Genomic DNA, 23,168 nt, shown 5'->3' with positions numbered 1-23,168 from the left:
ATTATTCTTAGGCCAGCGTCATTCTGCATTAAATCCACTGCAGAAAGCTAAATTGAACGCAAAAAATCAGACCTGATCCGGGCTTCCTTTTGTTCAAAGATAGAGACCAAAAGTCCTCTGGTGCTGCCACACACTTTCATCACCAATTTATAGAAACCAACAGTATAAGGGAAAAGCAATGAAAGTCATTGTTTTGGGACTTCAAAGCATCTCTGTGTCAGAGGAAGGAAATCCTTTCAGTCAGCAGTGCAGTCCCCGTAGTCCGCAGGTGGGTGAAAAGTTATACAGGACTAGAAGTGCCCTAAAGCTACAGAAATATTAATGATGCCATGTGAGGAAAAGAGGGATGGCTTGTTGAGGGTAGTATAAATAGCCTAAATAGTAATAATCTTCATGTGGCATTTGGCTAAAATCTCACAAAGTTAGAATTCATATTGGCACAAAACACATGTAAGTATCTTTATTATATACAATCACATACCATCTTTAGGTATTAATTAACGTTAATTCTAATCCATCTAAATAAGTCAGAGGTTGATGGTAATAGAAAAAAAATGCTAGAATTCTCTTAGCAATATTCTTCCTAGCAAAATATGTACACATATAAAGTCAATAATAGTTTCTACATTCACAAGCAAATCAATTTCAAGTAGTAGTTTCTCTGGAAAGCGGGGTATGAATACTGATTACCATATTGCTTCTTAATTGATTTGCTATTCAATAAAAAATGTATATCTTAATCTTAATGTGAAGAACTTGTAAGAAATTGATTTTAGGATTATAAAGTGGCAGTGGAAGCTAGAATGCACAGACAGAGAGACAAATATTTTAAACAAGTGGGGTTTACCTTAATGTCTTGCTCTGAGGTCTCAGTTATAGCCTTCTGTGCAGCACTGGAGAGTGAATTTGCCACCTGTGGCTGAGCCTCTAGGAGCTTCTTTAGCTTCAAGTCCACCAACTTAGTGTTTTTTTCTGTTAAATACACAAATACTATGAATAACTGAGATGCACTAATATGTATAGGCTATCAATTTAGGAGACATCATAAAAATATTACTATATATTTAAAAAAGACATTAGGCTTGTGAAAGAACATATCAGACCTGACAGATGCAGTTTTTCATATGTATATATACATAAACTGTAATACATATTATATAATGATAGTGTAACTAAGTAGTCTTTAGGTATGTTAACTATATTGTTTTTTAATTGAGATACAATAGATACATAACATTGTATACATTTAATGTGTACAATATGCTGATCTGATACATTTATATAATACAAAATAATTACCATTGTAGCATTAGTTAATACTGCTATCACATCATATAATTATCATTTCTTTTTTGATGTGGGAACAACTAAGATCAAATCTCTTAGCATATTCTTTATATATACATGTGTGTATATATATATATATATATACACACCCATATATATGTATGTATAATCATATTTTTCTCCCCAAATCATTTCCCTTGAAGAATATAGTCAATATACCTTAAGATAATTCAGTTGCATGATACTGTGAATAGTAGTTATGTTTACCTGAAAGCCTAAGCTTGCATTCAGTGTATACATTTATATAAGTAACTGCATAGGTTATATATAAAAAAATAAGCTATCTACAAAGTTGATATCTAAAAGATATCTCAAATACAATTTACTCTTAAGTTATATTATTTCATTTTCAATTCTTCTAGTATATTAAATTTATACAAATAATACCACATTAAAACAAGTTCTTAATTGCATACATTGTTAGAATCAATGTTTAAGTGTGTATATTTGTACCCAGCATTGAAATAGGGCATATGTTTAAAAAATACCTTAGAATTACAGGGGAGAAACATAACAATCATATTTTGGAATGTAATAATTATGGATAGAAATTTAAAATAAATAAAATATAGTTACAACTTTTAAAATAATTTCAAAGTATCTTTAGCAAGTACATTAATCTTTAATAATAAAACAATTTAGAAACAAATGGAAGCAATTCTATTAAAGCAAATTCACTCAAAGGAAATTTTAATAAAATGGTTGTAAAAGGCATGCGAACCATTCGGTGAATGATATTTTTCATAAAGATTAATAAGTTTTCTAATTATAAGACTCTTAATAAATGCTATTATCATTACTTTCATGCAAATTGGTCAGTTTATATTGCCAGGCTTCTCTTTTGAACAATATCTGATGAACTATGGTCAAATCAAGATAAAGATTAAACAATTTATTATTAATACATTATGACTTTTATATACATATTAAAAAAAGAATTTTGGGGAAAATAAAGAAAGGCTAAAAATCATAATACATGCTACGTGCTTCCAGATTCCAGTCTGCATTCCTATTTTTTACTGCCATGAAATAACCTATCATCTGGATTGGAGAGTCTGCCCTATGTACAAGCCAACATTTACTAGCACGCTTGAGAGTTGGGAACAATGTATTAGTTAACTCCAAAATCAAGAAGACTGAGAGGTCGTTTGTTTGGTATACATGAAGTAGGAGTTTTTAAAAAGGACAAGAGTTAGGCTGGTTAACCCTAATATATATATTTTTAATGTGAATGGAAGTATTGGGGTGTTACTTTCATATTTTAAAAAATTTGTTTTATTATTTTTTTAAGTAATCTCTGTCCAACGTGGGGCTTGAACTCATGACCCCGAGATCAAGAGTCACATGCTCTACCAACTAAGCCCATCAGGTGCCTCTAGTCCTAATATTAACCAACCATAAAAGTAACGCATCAAGTTGCTATAACTAAAATGAGAAAATTCCCTTCACCTTACCTAAGAAATGGCTAATTTTTCCTATCTTCATACTCTACTTCAATATCAGAAAATATGTATCATTCATTGTCAATGATTTCATACTTCCATAAACTGAATCTTAAGGCTTTAATTCTATACCTCTGAAGCCCTGAGCAGTAGTGTTATTGGTTTCTGATAAAGCCTTTGGTGGTGGTTGTGGGAAGGGGGTGGGGAAGCAACAACAATCTTTTTCGAAAAGAAAAAAAAAATCAAACTTACCAACTTCTACTACATTTCAAATAGAAATAAAAGGTAGTCCTAGTTTGGGGTTAAACATTTAATTTTTTTCCTTAAATATCAGCATCCTCCTGGATTTGCACAATTATAAATATATTGACTTCTATTTAGTAAAAGTACAGTTTAACACTAGACAATGAAAGAGCTACTGAGAAAGGGCCTGGGTTTTCCTGGGTATTCCCTATAGTTGGGAAGACCCTAGGTGATTATTTCTTAGAGAAAGGACACCATGATTTCAAACAGAAGAAGAAACAAAACAGGTTAGCACTGCAGGGACATGCCAGGGCTAGGAAGAAAAACATCTGTTCTCAGTTCCTTTAGCTTTTTACAGGAAAAGATAAATATTAGGGATCTCACTTCCTCACCTTTAAGTCTACAGAGATTGCCAAACACTTTTTATTGCTAGAAGAATTCAATTCAATAAGCATTTACGGAACCTCTCAGGTATACAAGCTTTCGATTGCTATCTGATGCTGACTTATAAAGGCAACGCATGTAGAACCAAGTTTACATCTTTTGGTTTATATCTTTTAAACCAAGAGTAAGTATGTTATATTTTAAACAATAACAGTGATTATTGGTATAATATTTACTGAAATAAGATATGAGATTAATAGTTTGTATAAGCAGTTTTCAAAGTGTCTCATTGTATTAGTTATTAAGTAGTGTAGATTAATTTACTGGTATTATGTAAATATTTAAAGTAAGCACAAAATTTGCAGGATAATATTACGAGTGAGACTATCATTCTAAACCAAGTCAAAAAATCTGATCCACGGTTGAGGTTTACATTTGAAGTTTCCATAGATACTACATCTATACCTTACAACATTATATCAAAATATTTAGGCTGAGATGGGAACCAATTTTTGAATGCCTATAAATTGTCTCATATAAAATATAAAAATGAACTTTAGTAATAAGAGAACACAAACTATAATTTATTATTCCAACTGTATTGCTAATTTTAACATTAAAGCAAAATAACATAAAATTGATGGAAAGTGGATTTAGCTAAATGATTTGTGAGGGCATACGATGTAATAAAACTACAATTATAATTTACTACCATTATTGATGAGGTAATAATAAAAATATAATGATAAAGTTTGCCATGCAGCAGGATGCAAAATATTTATAATTTGAAATTACCAGGAGTATCAAGGTCATTTTCTAAGTTAGTAAGTTCATCTCCACCTCCTACAACAAAGCCTTCAGGAATCTCCTCGTTAGTATCTATCTCAATATTATCATTTTCATCTGTAGGAACATGTAGCAACAATGTTAGTATATTATTTCTATTTTATATCATTTATCCAAAACGCTAAAGTAGAAAACCCAAAATTGCAATGACAGTTATTCAAATATAGTTAAGTATGACACAGATCAGCAAGAAATCAGTGTTAAGTCATTTTTCACTGCTGGATTAACATTTATACTTTACATTCATGGGTTAAAGATGAACTGTCACGTCAAAGAAGTTACAAATGTTTTTGACAATTTGCCACATATGTTCTCTGAATCACTGAGCTCATCAAGTCCCTATATTTTAAAATGTAATGTGTAAGTAATCTCTAACAACAAATATACAAAAATAAAGTTGGTTTGGTAATGAAGTCATCAAAAATATTTCTCAATTTCACATTTTTAGCAGTTATTAGATATAAATGTATAAAGAAACAAATCATTTTTCATAAACTTGTAGCTACATTTAAATCATTTGTAGGAAGTCCTGGATGCTTTTCCACTATTAATGAATATTATCATGAAAGCATTATGGATAAGTTAAACGACATGATTGAGATGGGAACAGACAGTATCTTATGCAAAAGAAAGTTAAAAACAATTAGGACAGTACATCTTGGGAGGCTGAAAGCTGAAAAAAGTTATTACTGAAAATTAAATACATGGAAATGAGGAAGTCTTACACTAGGTTTTATATACTTAGTAAAATGTTTTGGGTCACAATTAATTAATGGAGTTTTTCTTTACATTAAATTTTTCTTTTATATACTTTTTTCCTTTCTAAATCCAAGTGATAAAACTAGTTAAATAATCTTGATTTTTATGCGTTTGAAAAAGCACGGAAATAGTTTGATTTGCATTAAGAGGCTTACACCTTTAAATTCTGAAAGGCAGTGTACCTTTTGGAGAAATACCTATCTAGCCCTGAAAGTTGAAGAATATCCCTGCTATTGTACCATTAACCTTTAATTGGGCAACTTTTATTAATAATGAGGTATTCCAACATTCCAAAATTCTACAGTTTTGGCTTAATGCTTCAGTATTTGTCCTTCTACCTGTATACCTTTGTGTTTGATTTTGAGCCTCCCCAAGTAAATACTTACTGTGATCACTAATATTAATAATATTTTTTGTTTACATTTATTGAAGACATCCCAGGTACTATGTAAGCCATTTAGAAGAACACAACAAAGAAAAAAAGATTAAGAAATGCCCCTGGGGAAAAATTTGCTAAATGCCTTCAAATCACTAAGGCATTATACTTGGTTACATTATTTAAGTACAATCAGTTGAGAGATATTTTCTAATCAATTGTGCCTATTAGGACAACTAATTTCATAAATGTTAGCATCTTCATTATCCTTAAAAATTCTTCTCTAAGAAATTATGCAGTAAACACAAATGAATGAACAAGTATTTCCTAAGTGCTAAGTAGTGTTTACAACACTTTCTTGAATGACTGTCAGAGATAGTTCACTGTCAGTAGTTTTAAGAGTGTGGCTGCCAACTAGCCTCTATTGATTATTACTGACCATAAGTAATCTAGAGTGAAAGCACAAAATCCAACATTCATTCATTTATTTATTCCTCAGATTTCTACTACATACTGTATCTAAAATTTACAAAAGACTGCTAGGTGTTAAGGAGGTACCAGGTTGTTATCTTACTCCACCTTAAAGGTATACATTCAAGTGACTACAAAACTATACACGACAGTTAAGTGTTATGGGATAAAAATAAGTTACGGAGTAAATTCAAAAGATGAAAAGATTTTTTTCAGGAGTTGTTCTTCAAAAGCATTAACCTTCAAAGCACTTAAAATTAAAAAAAAAATAATGTTTATTTATTTTTGAGAGAGACTGAGACAGAGCTTGAATCGGGGAGTGGCAGAGAGAGAGGGAGACATAGAATCTGAAGCAGAGCTCGAACTCATGAACTGTGAGATCACGACCTGAACCAAAGTCAGACACTTAACAGACTGAGTCACCTAGGTGCACCCAAAGCATTTTAAAGGGAAATAATGGGAGGTAAGCCTTGAAATGTAAAGCTGCAGAGAGTCCTGAAGCGCAGAATGGGAAGTTTAAATTTTACTTGATATGAATGGAGAGATACTGGTGTTCTAACATAATCAGCACTGAACTCATTAAGAGTAGTCTATATAAGCAATTTTCTATCAAAGTGTCTTATCATAATCAGTTATATGTATAAAATAATTAGTAAAATAAGCAATGAAATTTATGACTTGTATAAATTACAGTGATTTTAATATTATTCCTAAAATAAAACTCTTGCTTACATTCTGATATGTCTTCTTATGTGAAAGAAAAAGCGGTCTAAGAATTGCCCACGGAAGTATAACTAAATATGTGACATCATCCTTCATGTGAGTGAGATTGCTGACCTAGATGTCAGGCTGGAGAACTGAAAGGAAATCAAGGTCAGAGACTGTTATAACCTCCAGGCAAGCAGTACAAAGAGCCTAACCTAGTATACAAGAATTGGAAGTGGGTATAATGTGATTTGAAAACTACTGATGGGATACTTGGTGGTTGGGGAGGGATACTGAGAAGAAGGGTGAAGCAGACATCAAAACTGACCCTCCAGTCTGAGTGACTGAAAGGATGGCATTGCTATGAAAAGAAATGGAGAAGTCTGGAAATGTGGTCAGACATGGGTACTTTCAGGGCCCGGGGATATGCAGAAAATTCTATTTCCTTTCATTATCCATGTATACAGTGCTGGGTTCCTGTGAGATTTAAACAGGTGCTATTCTTTTATTTCCAACTAAATGAACTCCATTTACACTACCACTCATGAGCAATGCTGAGTGTTTATACATGTATTGTTAACCTTAGATGAAAGGATTACTATTTGGGAGGGCAAGAGTAAAAATTGATCTATACAGCTTAAATCTTAAGAATGGATTTCTACTTTTCCTTCACTGACTTCAGTTTTAGTATAAACCTTTGAATTCTTTTCAGCAGTTAATATTACACATTTCTTCATACCTGTAGAAAAAATCTAAATGCATTCTAGCAGAACCAAAGTGCATGTGTGTTTGTGGAAGATATTATGTATTATGTATATGACATCTCTCTCTCTCTCTCTCTCTCTCTCTTTCTATTTATCCATCCATCCATTCATCTTTATGGTTAACCACTGAAAACCCAGCAGGTGAGCATGGTAGAAAGCAAATTAGAGGGGCGCCTGGGTAGCTCAGTTGGTTGAGCGTCTGGCTTCGGCTGGAGTCATGATCTCAAGGTTCGTGGGTTTGAGCTCCACATCAGGCTCTGTGCTGACAGCTCAGAGCCTGGAGCCTGCTTCAGATTCTCTGTCTCCCTCTCTCTCTGACCCTCCCCTGCTCACGCAGTCTCTCTCCGTCTCTCAAAAATAAATAAAAAACATAAAAAAAAATTTAAAAAAAGAAAGTAAATTAGAGATCCAAGAGAAGTTGGCTTATAAATATGGCACATATAATGTATGTAGGAAAAGGTAAAAGGAGATAGGATATGTACTGGAATGAGACAGTGCATTACAGTGGAGACTGAGCAGCAATATAAGCAAATGGTAATCCTAGTGATATGATTAATAGCACAGCAATAATGCTTATCTTACAACACTTATCATTTATAAATAAATAAAATTAAAAAATAGGGTATCTGGTGATGGTAAAAAAAAAAAAGACTATCTACACTTTCACAAAAAGAAGCTGAGGTGATTATAAAAATATATTTAGAAAAAACTTCAGAAAATACGTTCAGAAAATATGTTCTCAATTGTATCATGATTTTTTAATTCTCACTGACAGACCCTATAAAATTAAAAACTCGTTATTACAAGTAACAATATTTGTTCTGTATAATATACATATTATATATAGTTATTTATAACATAATAATCAAATAAATATCAATGTTTAATAATAAAATCAAACATAAGACAGAAAACACAATGCAAATATAATTAACAGAAGCTGAATATAAAATTATTGAAGGCCTATAAAATTTCATTTTGGTTTAGCAAATTTAGTTAAATCTATTTGCCATAACTGAAATAAAGACAGGAATACAAACATATTCACGGACAAAAATTAAAGAAAAAACATTTCCTTTATATACTTGAAATGCAAATACAAAGTAATACTACTTTATCTAAATCAAAGAGAGGCAACAATGTCAGTGTAAAAGTTAAATGACCCTAACCTAACTCAAACCAAAGTGATAAGCTACAGAATAAATACAATAATAAATAAAATAAATGTTTAGTATACCATATAACAAATAATAAAGATATAATATAATATCTTAAAACAGGATAGATATCTCTTTCCAAGTGCTCATGGGCCATTAACAAAATATTAATATTTATTTCGTCAAAATAAAAACTTGTTAATTCCCAAAGCAGAAATTGAGGCCATATTCTCCAACCACAACATTATACAGCTAAAAATGAAAATACCAACTTTGTCCCTAAATACTTGCACCTTGCCAAATAAAGATCAAAAAAATAAAATCAACCCACAAGTTTGCTATATAGAACCAAGATTTTTTAAAAAAGTGGATATTAATGTTTTTGATAGAGACACAGAGTATAAATGGGGGAGGGACAGAGAGAGAGGGTGACACAGAATCTGAAGCAGGTTCCAGGCTCTGGAACTCACAAGCCGTGAGGTCATGACCTGGGCTGAAGTCAAACACTTACCCCACTGAGCCAACCAGGCTCCCCCTAAAACCATGATTTTAAAAAGAGGTTATTATAGGTCTACAAGTACAGAATGATGCAGAAATTTAAAAAAGAAACAAACCATGCAGTACATACAGTATCACCTGATTCTCTCATAAGCCCTAAAATTATGTCAAAAGGAACACAAATAAAAGCTGTAGCTCCTTGGACAGATATGATTTTGTTCTTTCACAAGAATTAGGCTATTTCTGGTTGCAAGAAGATGCAACTGGGTTGCTTGAATATATGGCTATATACATGGCTTAAAATATTTTGTGTATATTTTCTGTGGATGCCATTAAGCTGAAGACACCTCACTTCAAACTTACTAAGTTTCCTTTCCTCACTAAGGCAGGTTGCTGTTTGAGAAAAGAAAAAAGCAAGTGTTTCAAGCAAGGAATGAATCTGAGTAACAATCATGTTCAACACATTCCCCAGGCTATACTTCCATATTATCATTTCAGCTCTTGACTACTCCCTCCACCCTCTGAACTACTGCTTCCAAAATCTTTCATCCTCGTCCTCCATCCACGCTGGTCCCTACTTATGTCTCTCTCCTTTCACACTATTCCTTTTTCAGACCTGATGATTCCCACTAGACACTGGAAGAGTAGATACTAATTTGTTAATTTTCCCCCTGACTTATCAACCTCATGAGGTTGATTTTTTCTTAGGAATTAGACTCTTGTGAATCCAAGTGAATTTCTAATTTGCTATGCAAGGGTCAGCAAACTATAGCATGGGGGCAAAATCTAGCCCACCACAGTTTGGGGGTAAATAACCAGCACATCCATTAATTTACATAATGTTCAAAGCTACTTTCAGGTTACAAGGGCAGAAGTGAATAATTTAAACAGACCATATGGCCTTCAAAGCCTAAAATATCTACTCTAGCCTTTTTTAGGAAGTTTGCTAAATCCTGGTCTAGCACAGTGACTACCATGGCTAACTAGATTAATGCATAGGTATAATGGTTGAATTTTAGGCAGGAACTTTACCCTCTCCCTTGTTCTAAAGGTCTCTTCCCCTACTCCCAGCCTCAATAGCTTCAGCTTAGATCTGGAGGCCAGAGCAGATCTGGTCTGATTCATATACCTTTATGAAGACAGGACAATATCCATCAGGCAGTAGGCCTGCTCCACTTTGGTTAAGTCAACCTCAGTTCTGATTAAGAGCCTACCATCTGATATGTGGCTGCCTTCAATATCCAAAATATAGTGTGTCCCATAGGAGAAACAGATCCTGGTCACTTTGGGGACAGAGTCTAGACTCTTCAAGTTTTCATAAGTTATCTGGTGAATCCTATCCCATCTTCATTTCACCTGGCTTTCCCTGTTTTAGTCAACACTTCTTGGCTAGAAAGAATGCAATCCTCACTTGTCTTTTATTTACTTTGTTGCCTGTTGACTGTTAAATGATGCCAAAATCAGGTCTTCACATTTTCCCTAGTTACCAAGTAGAAAAGATGGGTTGTCATACTGATAGAAGTCTATCTAGTCTAGTCCTCGCTTAGCCTCAACTAGGATTGGATTTTAGTGATAAGACCAATTACACAGATGACCTTTCCAACCTGTGACTCTCCACAGATGCAGAAAAACTTGGCTTTGACTATTAGAAGGCAAATTCCTGATTGATGGGGGCACAGGGTTCATCCATAAAAATAAAATAGATTTAGGGCGCGTGGGTGGCTCAGCCAGTGAAGCCTCCGACTTCGGCTCAGGTCAGATCTCATGTTTGTGGGTTCGAGTCCTGTGTCAGGCTCTGTGCTGACAGCTAGCTCAGAGTCTGGAGCCTGCTCCTGGTTCTGTGTCTCCTTCTCTCTCTGCCCCTCCCCCTCTCATGCTCTGTCTCTCTCTGTATCAAAAATAAATAAAACATTAAAAAAATTAAAAAAAAATAAAATAGATTTAAAAAGATATAAAAATAGATTAAGAAAGAAAAGAACAAATATCAGTATGCTTGAGTCTTCCAAACAGTAGACTGATAAAGTGCCACCTTAGACTAGGAGGAGAAAGAAAAAATGGGAAGGTATAAAGTTGGTAGAGTTCATAAAAAGAAGAGATCAGAAGGGACTACATGGACAAGAGAGGATGAGAGCCTAGTCAGCACCAGTGCTAGAGAAGACTTTAGAGTGAGCTCCACTTATGGTCAATGATAAAGTCTTTGTTGTCCTCCAGTGACATCTGCCTGAACCCTGAGGCTTCATTTTAATATTAAGCAAACTATCTAAAAATAGTAATAGTAAGTAATAATAATTACTTAAAACATTTAATCCTTAGCCTTCCCAGAGTTTACAGCTTATTTAAAATAGTGTTATTATTTGCTTGCCACTGGAAAAAAAAAAGAGATTCTGGATGCCTCTCTATCCTATTATTACTGTTCTTCTATGAGTTTATGATGCCACAGGAAAGGAGTATTAGTAGCTTTAGAACACTTTATCTGGAGGATTAAGAATATAAGTTTTTTTCTATATTCCGAGATATAAGGAGGAAAAGATTTTTACAACTTACTTGGAATACCTGGAATTTTTATGATACCAAAGAAACATATTGTTATTAATAGTTAGAAAGCAAATTATCATAGTATTATATGAATGTGTAGCCATAAGTAGTGATTGATATTACTATAAAACTGTAGTAGAGAGTGTAGAAATTGCATTAAAAATTCTGAATGAGGGAAGTTGAAAAGTAAGATGAAGGCTTTAAGAAGATATAAACATTCTGACAAGACTAGAGGGACAGACACACAGCTATTTAGGGAAGCAATCTTCAGATTTATGGGACAGAAAGTTATACACTATAGGCATTAGCTGACATTCTCTACAAGAATTTGTGTGTAAACATTTAAGTAAACATTAAAAAAATAAATTATACCTCAAAAGGGTAATTTAAAAAACCCTATTTATAATCTTAACATTCTCAAAATAGTTCAGAAAGGCACAAAGGAAAATTGTAAGTCCCTACTGCCCCCAGGCCCCGTCCTCAAAATAATCTCCAGCTTCAGTTTTCTGCATTGCCTTCTAGGAGGAAAAAAAAATGCACACACAAATTAAGTTTTTAATATATGGAATCAATTAGCAATAACAGCAGTAAATTTCAGTTTACTTTAAAGAAACTTATCATCAACCTAGAAATAGCTTACCTCTGCTACAGTTCTCAAAGGTCTTATTCAAGTTTACTCTTGCCTACTCTTCAGAGGGATCCTAACATTCTAAGATTAACTAAGGACAAGTACCTAGCATGTTTTGGTAGATAAATAGGTTATATATCTTGGGGGTGTGGAGGGGGGAACAGCCCATAGGTCTCTTGAATATACTCCTCTTAAACAAAAATGTAGAAAGCTCCAAGTTAAAGATGCCCAAGGGGAGCATTAAGAGGCAAAATCAAAATTGTCTTTAATTATATATGCATAGTTCTTGTCCCAACATTAAGCTTCGAATAATTTCTCCATATACTGAAGAAGACTTTCTTAGAATAAGGAGACTAAGAAGAAATGGATATGGGATTTACTCAAAATTCTTCCATGTCAGGCTCTAAGGCCAGAACATTGTTAAAGCTACTTTCTAAAGATCTACTTTGAAGCAAAAATCTTTCATGTCAAAGCTCCACTAACAAGTCTTGTGACCAAGGTTTTGAGGACCTGATTGCCTTTTATTCATTCCCAACTACAATTAATGAGACATCATGGGGAATAAGAAATCAAAGTCTAGATGAGTTTTTTCCTAAATCATATTCTAAGAAAGTACTTCTAAGAAAGTAAAAATTAAGCCAAAAAGTTGATTTGGAAAATAGCAACAGTTATCACCATCTGATTGACTAAGCTTCCTATAGGTTTTTTTGCAATATCAATAGGTTACAAACTTTATGTTTTTGATGCAACATTTTGAAGTATGAATAAAAAGTCCCAAAAGGTCCACTGCAGATTTCTAGGTTGTCTGTAGAATATGATACAAGATTCTTTAACTCACCTCCAGATGCCTTTGACCTTTCTTTCAACTTTTCTGCAGCCATTTCACCATAGCTGGGAAGTTCTGACATCTTCACTCCAGATCGAGCTTCTGCTATTAGCTGACGAGCTCTCTCTCTCAGCTGCCGACGTCGCTCTTCATCTTGCTGCTAAGATATATTGAACAGTTGCCAACTCGGTAATTGACAGAAATGCAATTTCATTTTCAATCTGATCATCATGATAGTAACTGGTTTACAGCATGGTGCTTGGCCCACATTATAAATAGGATGCTCTATATCAGTTGGATGTCACACCATTTTTAAAAGACATCCTAGAATCAGATTTTTTAAAAATATTTACAAATTATTATATTAAAATATCTGCTAAAAATTCAAGATAGCCTTTAAAGAATGCCTGCCAATATTTATTATTGAGAAAAGAGAAGGGACTATTGTTTAGAAAATAAGCAGGCTTATAGAAAAAAGTCAGAATATGAAAAACAATTACAATTAATACCTTATTTTTTAAAATAGAATTTAACTTGCTATTTTCTAATAAAGATATAAAGCACTAACAGACATCTCTGATAGCAGAAAATGTTGCTACACCATATGATCAAATATATGGAAGAGAATTTGTAGGGGGCTGGAGTAGGAAGGGCGACAGTATATTAGTTCCACAAGTCAAAGTTGGTAGTTTTTAAATCAGAATTGGGTAACTGATACACTATTCCCATTCCTACTCCCTCTCTTCTCAAATGCCCACTAAGAATAAAACAATAAAATTTAATGTGTTTTTTATATTTAAGTAAAAATACAGAGTATTAAGTAACTAAAATTTCTTCCTACTAAAAAATAAAAAAGTATTATTATGAATTGTAATAACCAATATGAAATTGCTTTATAAACTGGAAAACATATAAAATAAGTCATCATAACAAAAGAAAGCCTGAAATACTGTGGCCTCAACATATCCTTGTCGTGTTATCTTCCCTTAAGCTGTCCCAACCTCCATAAAAGTTCACATCTATTTATACAGAATTGCTTCTGTAATGTAGTTGTATGTACCTAGGGATTTGAATATGTCATTTCCTCTTGGAATGTTCTTCTCTCATTTGATTTAATTCTTACTCATTTTTCAAGATTCAGTTTAAATCCATTAAATTTCCCAACTACTCTTCCCTCCTCTCCACTGGTGGAATAAAGTCTCCTTTATGTATGTTACTATAGTACTTTGTATGTGTGTGTGTGTGTTATTACTTTTGAAACTATTTGTCAAGTTACAATTAAACTCTGTACAAATGCCTTCTTCACAATAGGACTGAGTTATGTGAAATTAGGAGCTACATCTAATTTATCTTTGTATTTCTGGTCCTTAGTACATCTTTGTACTTGGTAATTGCTTTGAAATTTTAGGAATGAAAACTTGTAATTTATATGCTCAAATGTTTATAATATAGAGGGAAAGATAAAATGGGCACAACAAGCAGATCTGATCAAATTGCACCAAAAAGGTCAAACAGAAGGTATCACGGCATCATGGTTTTTGAATTGAGTCTGAAGAATAAGCAGGATTAGAAATGTATAGAGATGGTGGTCAGAAGTTAGGTGGGTCACTCTAATCAAAACTACAAGTAGGAATAATACACAGATGCAGAGGCAAGAAAGTACAATGGAAAAGAACCATATAGTTTAGTTTTCTTGAGCATAGGGAAAAATAATAACAGAAAGACAAGGCAAGAAAAATAAAGCTGGGCAGATACATCTATAGAATCCGTGTCCAATAGGGTGATTTATTCTAAAGTAAGTGAGGTTTTGGGGGTGCCAGGCTGTCGGTTAAGGGTCTGACTGGCTCACATCACGATCTCAGTTTATGAGTTCAAGTCTCATGTCAGGCTCTGTGCTGACAGCTCAGATCCTGAAGCTTGCTTCAGATTCTGTGTCTCCCTCTCTCTGCCCCTGCCCTGCTTGTATTCTCTCTCAAAAATAAATAACCATTAAAAAAAAAAAAAGTTTGGTTTTATGTGTGTTTTTTTTTAATTCATTTATTTGGTGCCTAGGAGAATAACCAACCACAGGTGTTGAGAAAGACAAATCTGACAATAGTGTATAAGATAGGCTGGCACAGAGAAACTGGAAAGAGACTAGGCAGGAAGCTCTTAAATAGTCCAAGGAAGCTGTAATGAGATTCTGAATTAGGACTGTGCCAACTGGAATGAAAGAGACAGTGTAAGAATATATTAGAGGTAGAACTGGTACCTACACTAATTCTTGGTAACTGATTAGATGTGGAAGGAAGAGAGAAGTTGACTCAGAAGTTTTAAATTTGGGCAACTAGCAAAACTGTGGCACTAAAATTAAAAATAGATAAACTAAGGAACTATAGGAAGGGAGGGAGAAGATATTGGGGTAAGACAGACTAGGCTGGAGAGACTGGCTGGACATCAGAGTAAAGATGAGGTGGCAGATGGGAAGTGAAATTCATGTTAAGAAATGAAGTCAAACTAGGACTACAGAGCTGAAATCACAGAGATATATGAAAGTATTTAAAGAGATACTATATAGAAAAAGGGCAGCTACTGACTGAAACATGGAAAACATCTGTATACAGATGAGAAAAGAAAAGGAGATAGATAAAGAGAAGAACTAGAACACTCACATATCCTGAGATCAGGATGCTCGTGAAAAAGGGAGCAAACCACTCTAGTAAATGTGAGCGGTTAGTGAGTCTGAAGGTTAAAAAGGGCAACCAAACTTGATAGGCAATATTATTAGGGACAAAGGAAGACAACAGATTGGTGGAGCTCAAACCTAGGCAATTCTTTCACACATTTTGAGATGGCTAAAATGAGAACTGTGAAAATTAATGGGAATAGATTCATAGGAGTATCAAATGGACCCAGAGGCAGGCTTAAAGATTCTAGTAAAAAAACCTGAAACATTTTCCATATCAAAAAGAACAATCACTGCTGTGAATTGAATCAATGAAATCACACATTGAATCAATGAAAAGTCATCAATTCAATGTGATTTTCAAAAAGTTCTTAGACAGCGGTGCCTGGCTAAGTCAGTTGGCAGAACATGTGACTACCAATCTTGGGGTCATGAGTTTGAGCCCCATGTTGGGTGTAGAAAAAAAAACATTTGTGAAAAAAACCAATGGAGGAAAAGAATAAAGGAAAAAAATTTTTTAAGTTTTTTAGAAGGATCTCTTAATTCATTTGAGGCAGCTTTTAAGATAGCTCCTCTGAAAATTGGCAATTAGAGAAAAAGAATCCAGCAATTATCTTGTCCTGCCAGTAAAAACTGAATTTTAGGGTAACCAAATAGTCCCAGTCAATGAGAAAAGCTCCCCTTCATAAAACAATACCTCTATAATTTTTAAAAGGTAAAATTACAAAAATATAACTTTGTCATTCATAAAAGAATGACTCTGGTATGGATTATTAAGTTTATTTAAGCTCTTTGATATATGTCTGATGGGAAACTAGATAGTCATGGTATGCTGTGGCAGACTATATTTTCCAAAGATGGCCATGACAGTATTTCTCATTCCACATGTTCTCTGCAATGTGACTTTGCCACTCCCTCATCAAGAGGTAGAGTTTAATTCCTTTCCCCTTGAATCTGTGCCAGCTTTAGTGACTTGTATTATTATCAGTAGAACATGTCAGTGTTGTAGGTGATTTACAAGGCTACAGAGGAAAGGCCATATCCTTTTTGTGCAGTTCTCTTGAAATCCCTACATTTTTTACTGGGAACCCAGCTGTCATGCCAGCTAAGTTAAGCCATGAGTTTCCTTGGCCCATGTACCAGACATGTGAATGAAGAAGCCTTCAGAAGATGTCAGCCTTTAGCCATTTTAAATTAACTCCAAGTGTTAAGTTTTCCTACTGGAGGCCCCAGACAATGTGAAACAGAGACAAAGCCTCCCCAGTGTGTCGTTTCTAAAGTCCTGACCCACAGAATCTGTGAGCATAAAAATAATTTTTTTATACCACTAAGTTTGGGGTAGTTTTTACACAGCAATAGTAATTGGAACGTATGCTTAAGTAACACCACCGCTTATTTCCTAGTTGCATGAAGAAAGCCTACTTGTAAATGGAGAGATCAGAACTAAATTAGGGATTAGGGGCCACTAATCTAATGGTCAGTCTTGGCATCATTAATGTTGGGTCAACGATATGTTATATGTTATATGGTCTTTGATGTGAAATATGTGAAGTGCACATCATCAATAAACATTCTCAAATGTTTAAAATGAGTCCACTAAGTCTTTCAATGTAACTTCCAGTTTATCATATATACAGGGGATAGAATAACATGATAAATGACACAGCAAGGAAGTAACAAAATAAATACAGAAGATATGACACTGAGGATAACTGACCTGTTCATGTTAATAAGAAAGTTACAAAAACAAACACACAACAAAAACCAACTAACCAATCAATTACCATTACCACCAAAAGAAACCTGACCAGATACAACGTATAGTCCTAGGTTAGCTAGTAGTTTGGGCAAACCAGCTATAAGGGGCATTGCTGAATCAATTACAGAAATCTGAATATAACCATAGTATTAAATGAGAGCAAAGGCAATTTGACTGAAAAAAATTTATATAGTAATAACCTCATTTTGTCATTTTGGCAAAATAAATACACATACATATGTAGAAAAAAAGACTTGGAAGGGTATGCAAAGTTGGTATGATGGAGATATCTAGGTGTGGAAATGTGATATTTTTGTTTTCTTACTTTCATTTGTCTTCATTTACTAATTTCCTATAATATACATGTATTACTCTTATAATAAAAGGTATTTTAAAAAATAATCTGGGGAGAAGGAAGGAAAAGATGAGATAGTGGGTTTCCTAGGATGGGTGGTAGTTGTGGTAGGAGCAAAATAAGAGAGCTCTAACATTCAAGGAAAATTGTCCTAGTATTTAGAGACACAGCTTGTTTGTAATTAGAGGAGTAGAATGCATCAGGCAGGATGAGACTGAAGAGGGGAGAATAATATCTAGAAATCCTCAGTTCACTAATATTTTTGAACTTAGAAAAATATACTAGGAATAAAAGAGATGCATGCTCGATAATAATGATTCTAGTAATGGCTGCTAAATATTTCTTAGCTTTTATTTGCTAAGTGCTGTATATGCATGATCTCATTAATTTGCACACCTTGGTTTTAAACAATGAGAATATTTAGGTTTAGAATTCCAAATTCACACCAACTAGAACTGACGTCAGAACTGGGAGTCCGGCCTGGGTTTGTCAGAGTACAGAGCCCTTGCTCTTAACCACCAAACTTTTTGATCCCAAAAAGTATCAAATTACATGACCAACTGAGGAAAAATGAGCTTTTACTAAACTTTCATCTTTCAAACTTAAGAAAAGTTAAGAGTGCTAATAAAAACCATTAATAGATATGCCTCAGGCGACTGGGTTTAAGTGAATTTCACCGTGTGAATTATAACTTCTTGCAGAGCTGGAATTTGGTGATTCAGACTAAGATGAAGTGGTCGTGGGTCATTTTAACTGAGTTAAAATGAAATAAATGATTCTACCTTTCCAAATATGAAATAGGAACCTAATTTTTTTTCTCATAAGCTACCACCTCCTCTTGGTTTCCCACCTCCCCCAATAATACTATCTGCAACTGTTTCTGAGAGCTTACCAAGAGCGCAATTTAACACAGGCAATCATTAATAAAACCAACTCTAAATACTAATTAGGAACACTTTATCAATTTCCATGTAAATTGTTTGTTTGTACCTATTTACCCGTCATTGTTCTCCATACAATAGAAAAAATGCAAATGAACAAATCAGAATGCAGCCCTAATGGGACTTTCTGTTTATAACCATTAGCCCAGAGGTGTGCTGTAATTCAATTCTCAAGTAGCAAGATTTAGCCTCATTAACAGACTGCGAGGGCAGGTTACAACTCATAAAACCCTACAGTAAACAAAGTTTATGGACACAGCACAAAATCTTGAGCCTGATTGACAGAATTCTAGTTCGCTATCAGATTGCCTTGATTTACTTTTCTACTAATGTCCTAACACCACAGAGACAATTTTGCTTGGGCCTAGAGCTCTCCAGTGGGATGGTATATCTGTGTTGTTTGTTTTCTTACCCATTAACTTCCCTTAAGACAAAGAACCAACTGAGAAAATAGAAGTTAATTGCTATGGTCAAAAGGAAAAGCGTGTAATTATAGCAATTGATTATGCAACAATTTTTAACTTAATCGATAATATTAATTTCCAGATTCATTGTAAGTAAAACTATTTCATTTTAGTTTTTATATATAAGCTCCCTTAAAAGTTGATTTTTGCATTAATATTTATAAATTAGTTAGCAACAAAATCTTTTACTCAGAAGAGACATACTGTTTATGTCAGAGGAATAAAAAGACCAGACAGTACAGATGATGAGTTTTTTTGTATGGTATTCAATATAAACTGCTCAAATAAGTAGATAATGAGTATTTCTGACAATAATGGTTTGTTTAAACCTACTCATGTGTTACTGCGTTTGTTCTGACCATTCTGCATTCAACAAAGATAAAAACTCATAGCTGTAAATAAGTCACCTGTTTATTATGTCTGCTAAAAAAAAGGGAGGAATCTTTTCACTGGGACGCAGAGGTAAAGTAACTTAGAGGACTGCTGTCATTAAAAAGAAAAAGTATATTTGAAAAATTGAATACATTAGGAAATTTATATATCTTCCATTTACCTGCCTAGTCTAAATAAACTTAAGTAAATTGAAGTAATTAGGCTTCCTATGTCTATGAATGGGTCTGATGACATTTGCCTTTTTCTATATAGTATTATTTGGAATTAAACTGTTATGTGGGATAATCTAGCTATTGTTAAGATGGATGGACTTTTTGGAGGGTTTGATGAAAACTGGAATTTTGAAGGCCTCCCTCCCCACAACCATCTTTTTACCAAACAAGTTATAACATTTTTTTTTAGTAAAGACTACCTCTGTGCCTGTGCACAGTATTTTCACACATGTTGTCTCACTTAGTAGTCACAATTACTATCTCTCTGATTTGACAGAAATTTAATCACACTTAAACACACTGCCAAGGTCATATATCTTGTAAATGGCACAGTAAAAATGAAAATCACTGTCTGATTTCAAAGCACTGGTCCTATCTATCATATAACTGGTGCTCAGAGAATGTTTCTAAGGCCCTACTGTTGTGATTTTTTAAAAACTCAGTTTTTTACTTATTCTTGGGCTTTACAAATCGGGATAAATTCCCCTTGTGTTCCTGAATACACAGAGGTGAGGAGAAACTAACTTGCTTATATTCATTCAAAACTTAGGTTGCCAACCTTCAATGATAAGCCTTCACAAAAGGGCTGAATGTAGTACACTTAAGATTACTTTTCTCTTTGCTAACATCTTTAGGATCAGGCAAAAGTCCTGTTCTGGTGCAAAGAGCTTGTATTTCAATACAATACATGTAAGTATTTTCAAAAATAGAAAATGGATGAGAACTAACAACTCTGGACATGAACTGAAAAAATATTTAGTCCATTTCATAGCATGTCAAGTTACTATTTTCCTTATCGTTCTGAAATGGTCTACAATCTGCCATAGATAGATGCACTAGTAAAACTTGAACAATTTAAGGACAAACTCTTCAAGAATAAGTAATGTAATTCCTTGTTTCCTTTCCATAAAAATGTATTGGTATGCAATTTTTATATTTCACAGTTCACCGACATCTAGGCAAGCTTTCTTCCACTGCTTCAATGGTGCTACTTTTAATTTTATCCTCCTTAGTCGTAGTAATTAAAGTGATCAGCAGTGGCATCCCAGCGGCTTTGACACAGCTACAACCCCCTAGCAGACTTTTGCTTTTAAGGGGAAGGGGAAGAAAAAGACTAGAGTTTCATTTCACAGAGAACAAGAAAATCAAGCTTCTCCAATCCTCAACTTCATTCAATTGTTCTTTCAGCAGCCTTTGGATCTTAAGAATCAAATAAAAATGGTTGCCATGGGGGGTCCTTTTTATACTTGCTGCAAATGTCACCAACTGACATTACTTCAGCCAAAAAATGATGCCATGGATTTGTGAAGGTGAATTAGAACATGAGAAACTGTCAGTGTAGCTGCTGAGATCATTACCCACCCATGGGTGTCCTTCATAACGCTAGATATTTTTATTCAGTCAGTTGAAAATTACAGATTGAAAAGTCTTTCTATCTAAGAAATATGTCTACACACATTTTTGTGAAACAAGCTTTAACAAAACTAAAAATACATTATTTCAAATAATGTAGTTCGCATTTTATTCTTTGTAAATTTGTGTTTATAGCAGAACAAAGCACCCCATTTCTAAGAAACCCATAATTCCATATCCTTTACAACCCTTAATAACAAAATATCTTGTGCTTAATTGTGTTACTTTCAGTCTTGTAACTGGACTTTCATTAATTGGGTTAAATACATTTAATATATCTAAATTTTTTTAAAAGGACTTTACTTATTAATACTGCTAGTATTTCACAAGATTCTGTTCTCAAAATGGTCCATGAAATTCCTTAATTTTATAGTAAACTAAGAGAAAGAACTTGACTGTCACCCTTTCATCATTAGACAGGAAGCAGGGCTCTGTTATTAGGCATTCAGAAAGGACAAAAAAAATTCCGTGCTTGTCCAGAGGCAAGGATTACCAAAGTGCACCTATTCACTTGCTACTGAAGATAGAATGAAAATAAAAAATAAAATTACAAGATCTTTAAGGTTTGGGTAGACTAGATATTTTACTGCCAGCTTGATCAACTCTTGACTGAATAAATAGGATTTAGGGTGAAACATTACAACTGTTTAGCAAATCTTTTCAACCCAACTCAAACTTTTCTTATGCTGGTTTGTAATATAAGCAGACATGCTTATAAATGGCCACACCTGCTCATTTCTCTGGGGATGGCCTGATCTCTGTTTTTCTAACAAAGAAAGAAAGAAAAAAAAATCAGCCTTTCTTGTTGCAAAACAGAGTGGAAAGTCAAAATCTTTCTCAAGTTTGCCCCATCTGGCCAGATTAAATCTTTGATCAACCCTGGGGATTACATTTATTTTTGTAGTAACTACTAAATTTTGGATTTGTTTAACATGCATAGGCAAAATATTAAACAAAATGTGAATTTAAGTTTGAGATCTGGTTTTTAATATATGAATAGAAAATATAAAAGGACTGAACCAGAAAAAAAAAAGAGACATGTATTTTAAGAATTTAGATTTCATTAGTATTCAAAATTCATGAAACTGAATATGCCATACCCAAGTTTTTTACATATCTCTTTGTTTCAAGATACAGCAACTACTATTTTTTATTACAACATTTGTTTTGCCTGAGTGCTTTACCACGTTATACAAATAAGGAATTCTATACACAAAACAGTATGATCAAGTTAATGTTGCTAAATGAGCCTTTCTGTAAATTTCTGGAAGCAATGTGGGATATAATGTCTTATATTCTACATCAGTGGTCATTTTCTTTCCTCCATTAAACTAATATATATGAATTCCTAGTAAGTACTATATTTTTCTAAAAATAACTATTTTAGGATTATAGAAGTATTTTGTGTTTTTGAAAACTTCAAATTGCATTAGCAGAACTAGTGGAAATAGTTTGGGCCTATGAAAAGGACCCTTTGATAATTTAATTCCTCTTTTCTTTGTGAAATTGATAACTTCTTGGTTTAAAAAAATTATAAGAAAAAAAGAAGAATGGCTGACTAAGTAAGTATCACCTTGTGTTACATCCAAGGCCTCTTGCTGGTTGTCTGGCTGCTCTTTTGTAGGCAAAAAGGAGCTGAACGCTCTCTGGCTCCTTAGATCTGGCCCAACAAATGCACTGCCAGTCATGCACATGGATCTAGCTTAAAACCCAGTGTGAGCCTAAAAGAAGCCAGTCAGACTGGCACCTACTCATGCAGAAGGAGATAGATTTGTCATGACAGGCTGATTATTCAATGTAAAGAAACAGTTTAGCTTTTCTAATCTGGTACAAATACATCTTTCTCAGCAAAAAAAGTAAAAGGTCTAACAGTTCAAGTATTTAAAGTAAAGAAACCAACAAAAAAAATGTAACGTCAAAGTAAACCATAGGTATTTGTGCTAAAGCATTCTGCAAAACTGTCCTGCAGTTCCATTCAGATAAAT

At 33.7% G+C, this 23,168-nt stretch overlaps 1 protein-coding gene across 7 annotated transcripts in view; it reads right to left on the bottom strand.

The window, feature by feature from the left end:
* The window catches only part of EHBP1 (EH domain binding protein 1), a 443,082-nt gene that overhangs the window by 47,804 nt on the left and 372,110 nt on the right, over positions 1–23,168 (bottom strand). For 3 of the 7 annotated variants that reach the window (XM_029937456.1, XM_029937455.1, XM_029937458.1), the window contains 3 exons: positions 12,994–13,141; positions 4,212–4,319; positions 848–972 (listed from right to left, as the gene is read on the bottom strand). In XM_029937456.1, the coding sequence (XP_029793316.1) occupies positions 848–972; positions 4,212–4,319; positions 12,994–13,141 (381 nt within the window). The remainder of the gene's footprint in view (positions 1–847; positions 973–4,211; positions 4,320–12,993; positions 13,142–23,168) is intronic. The other 4 variants (XM_029937459.1, XM_029937460.1, XM_029937457.1 and 1 more) reach the window with 3 other exon arrangements.

The sequence above is a fragment of the Suricata suricatta genome, chromosome 4 (assembly GCF_006229205.1).
Source record: "Suricata suricatta isolate VVHF042 chromosome 4, meerkat_22Aug2017_6uvM2_HiC, whole genome shotgun sequence".
Lineage (NCBI taxonomy): Eukaryota > Metazoa > Chordata > Mammalia > Carnivora > Herpestidae > Suricata > Suricata suricatta.
This window is presented reverse-complemented; position numbering and strand designations above follow the sequence as displayed.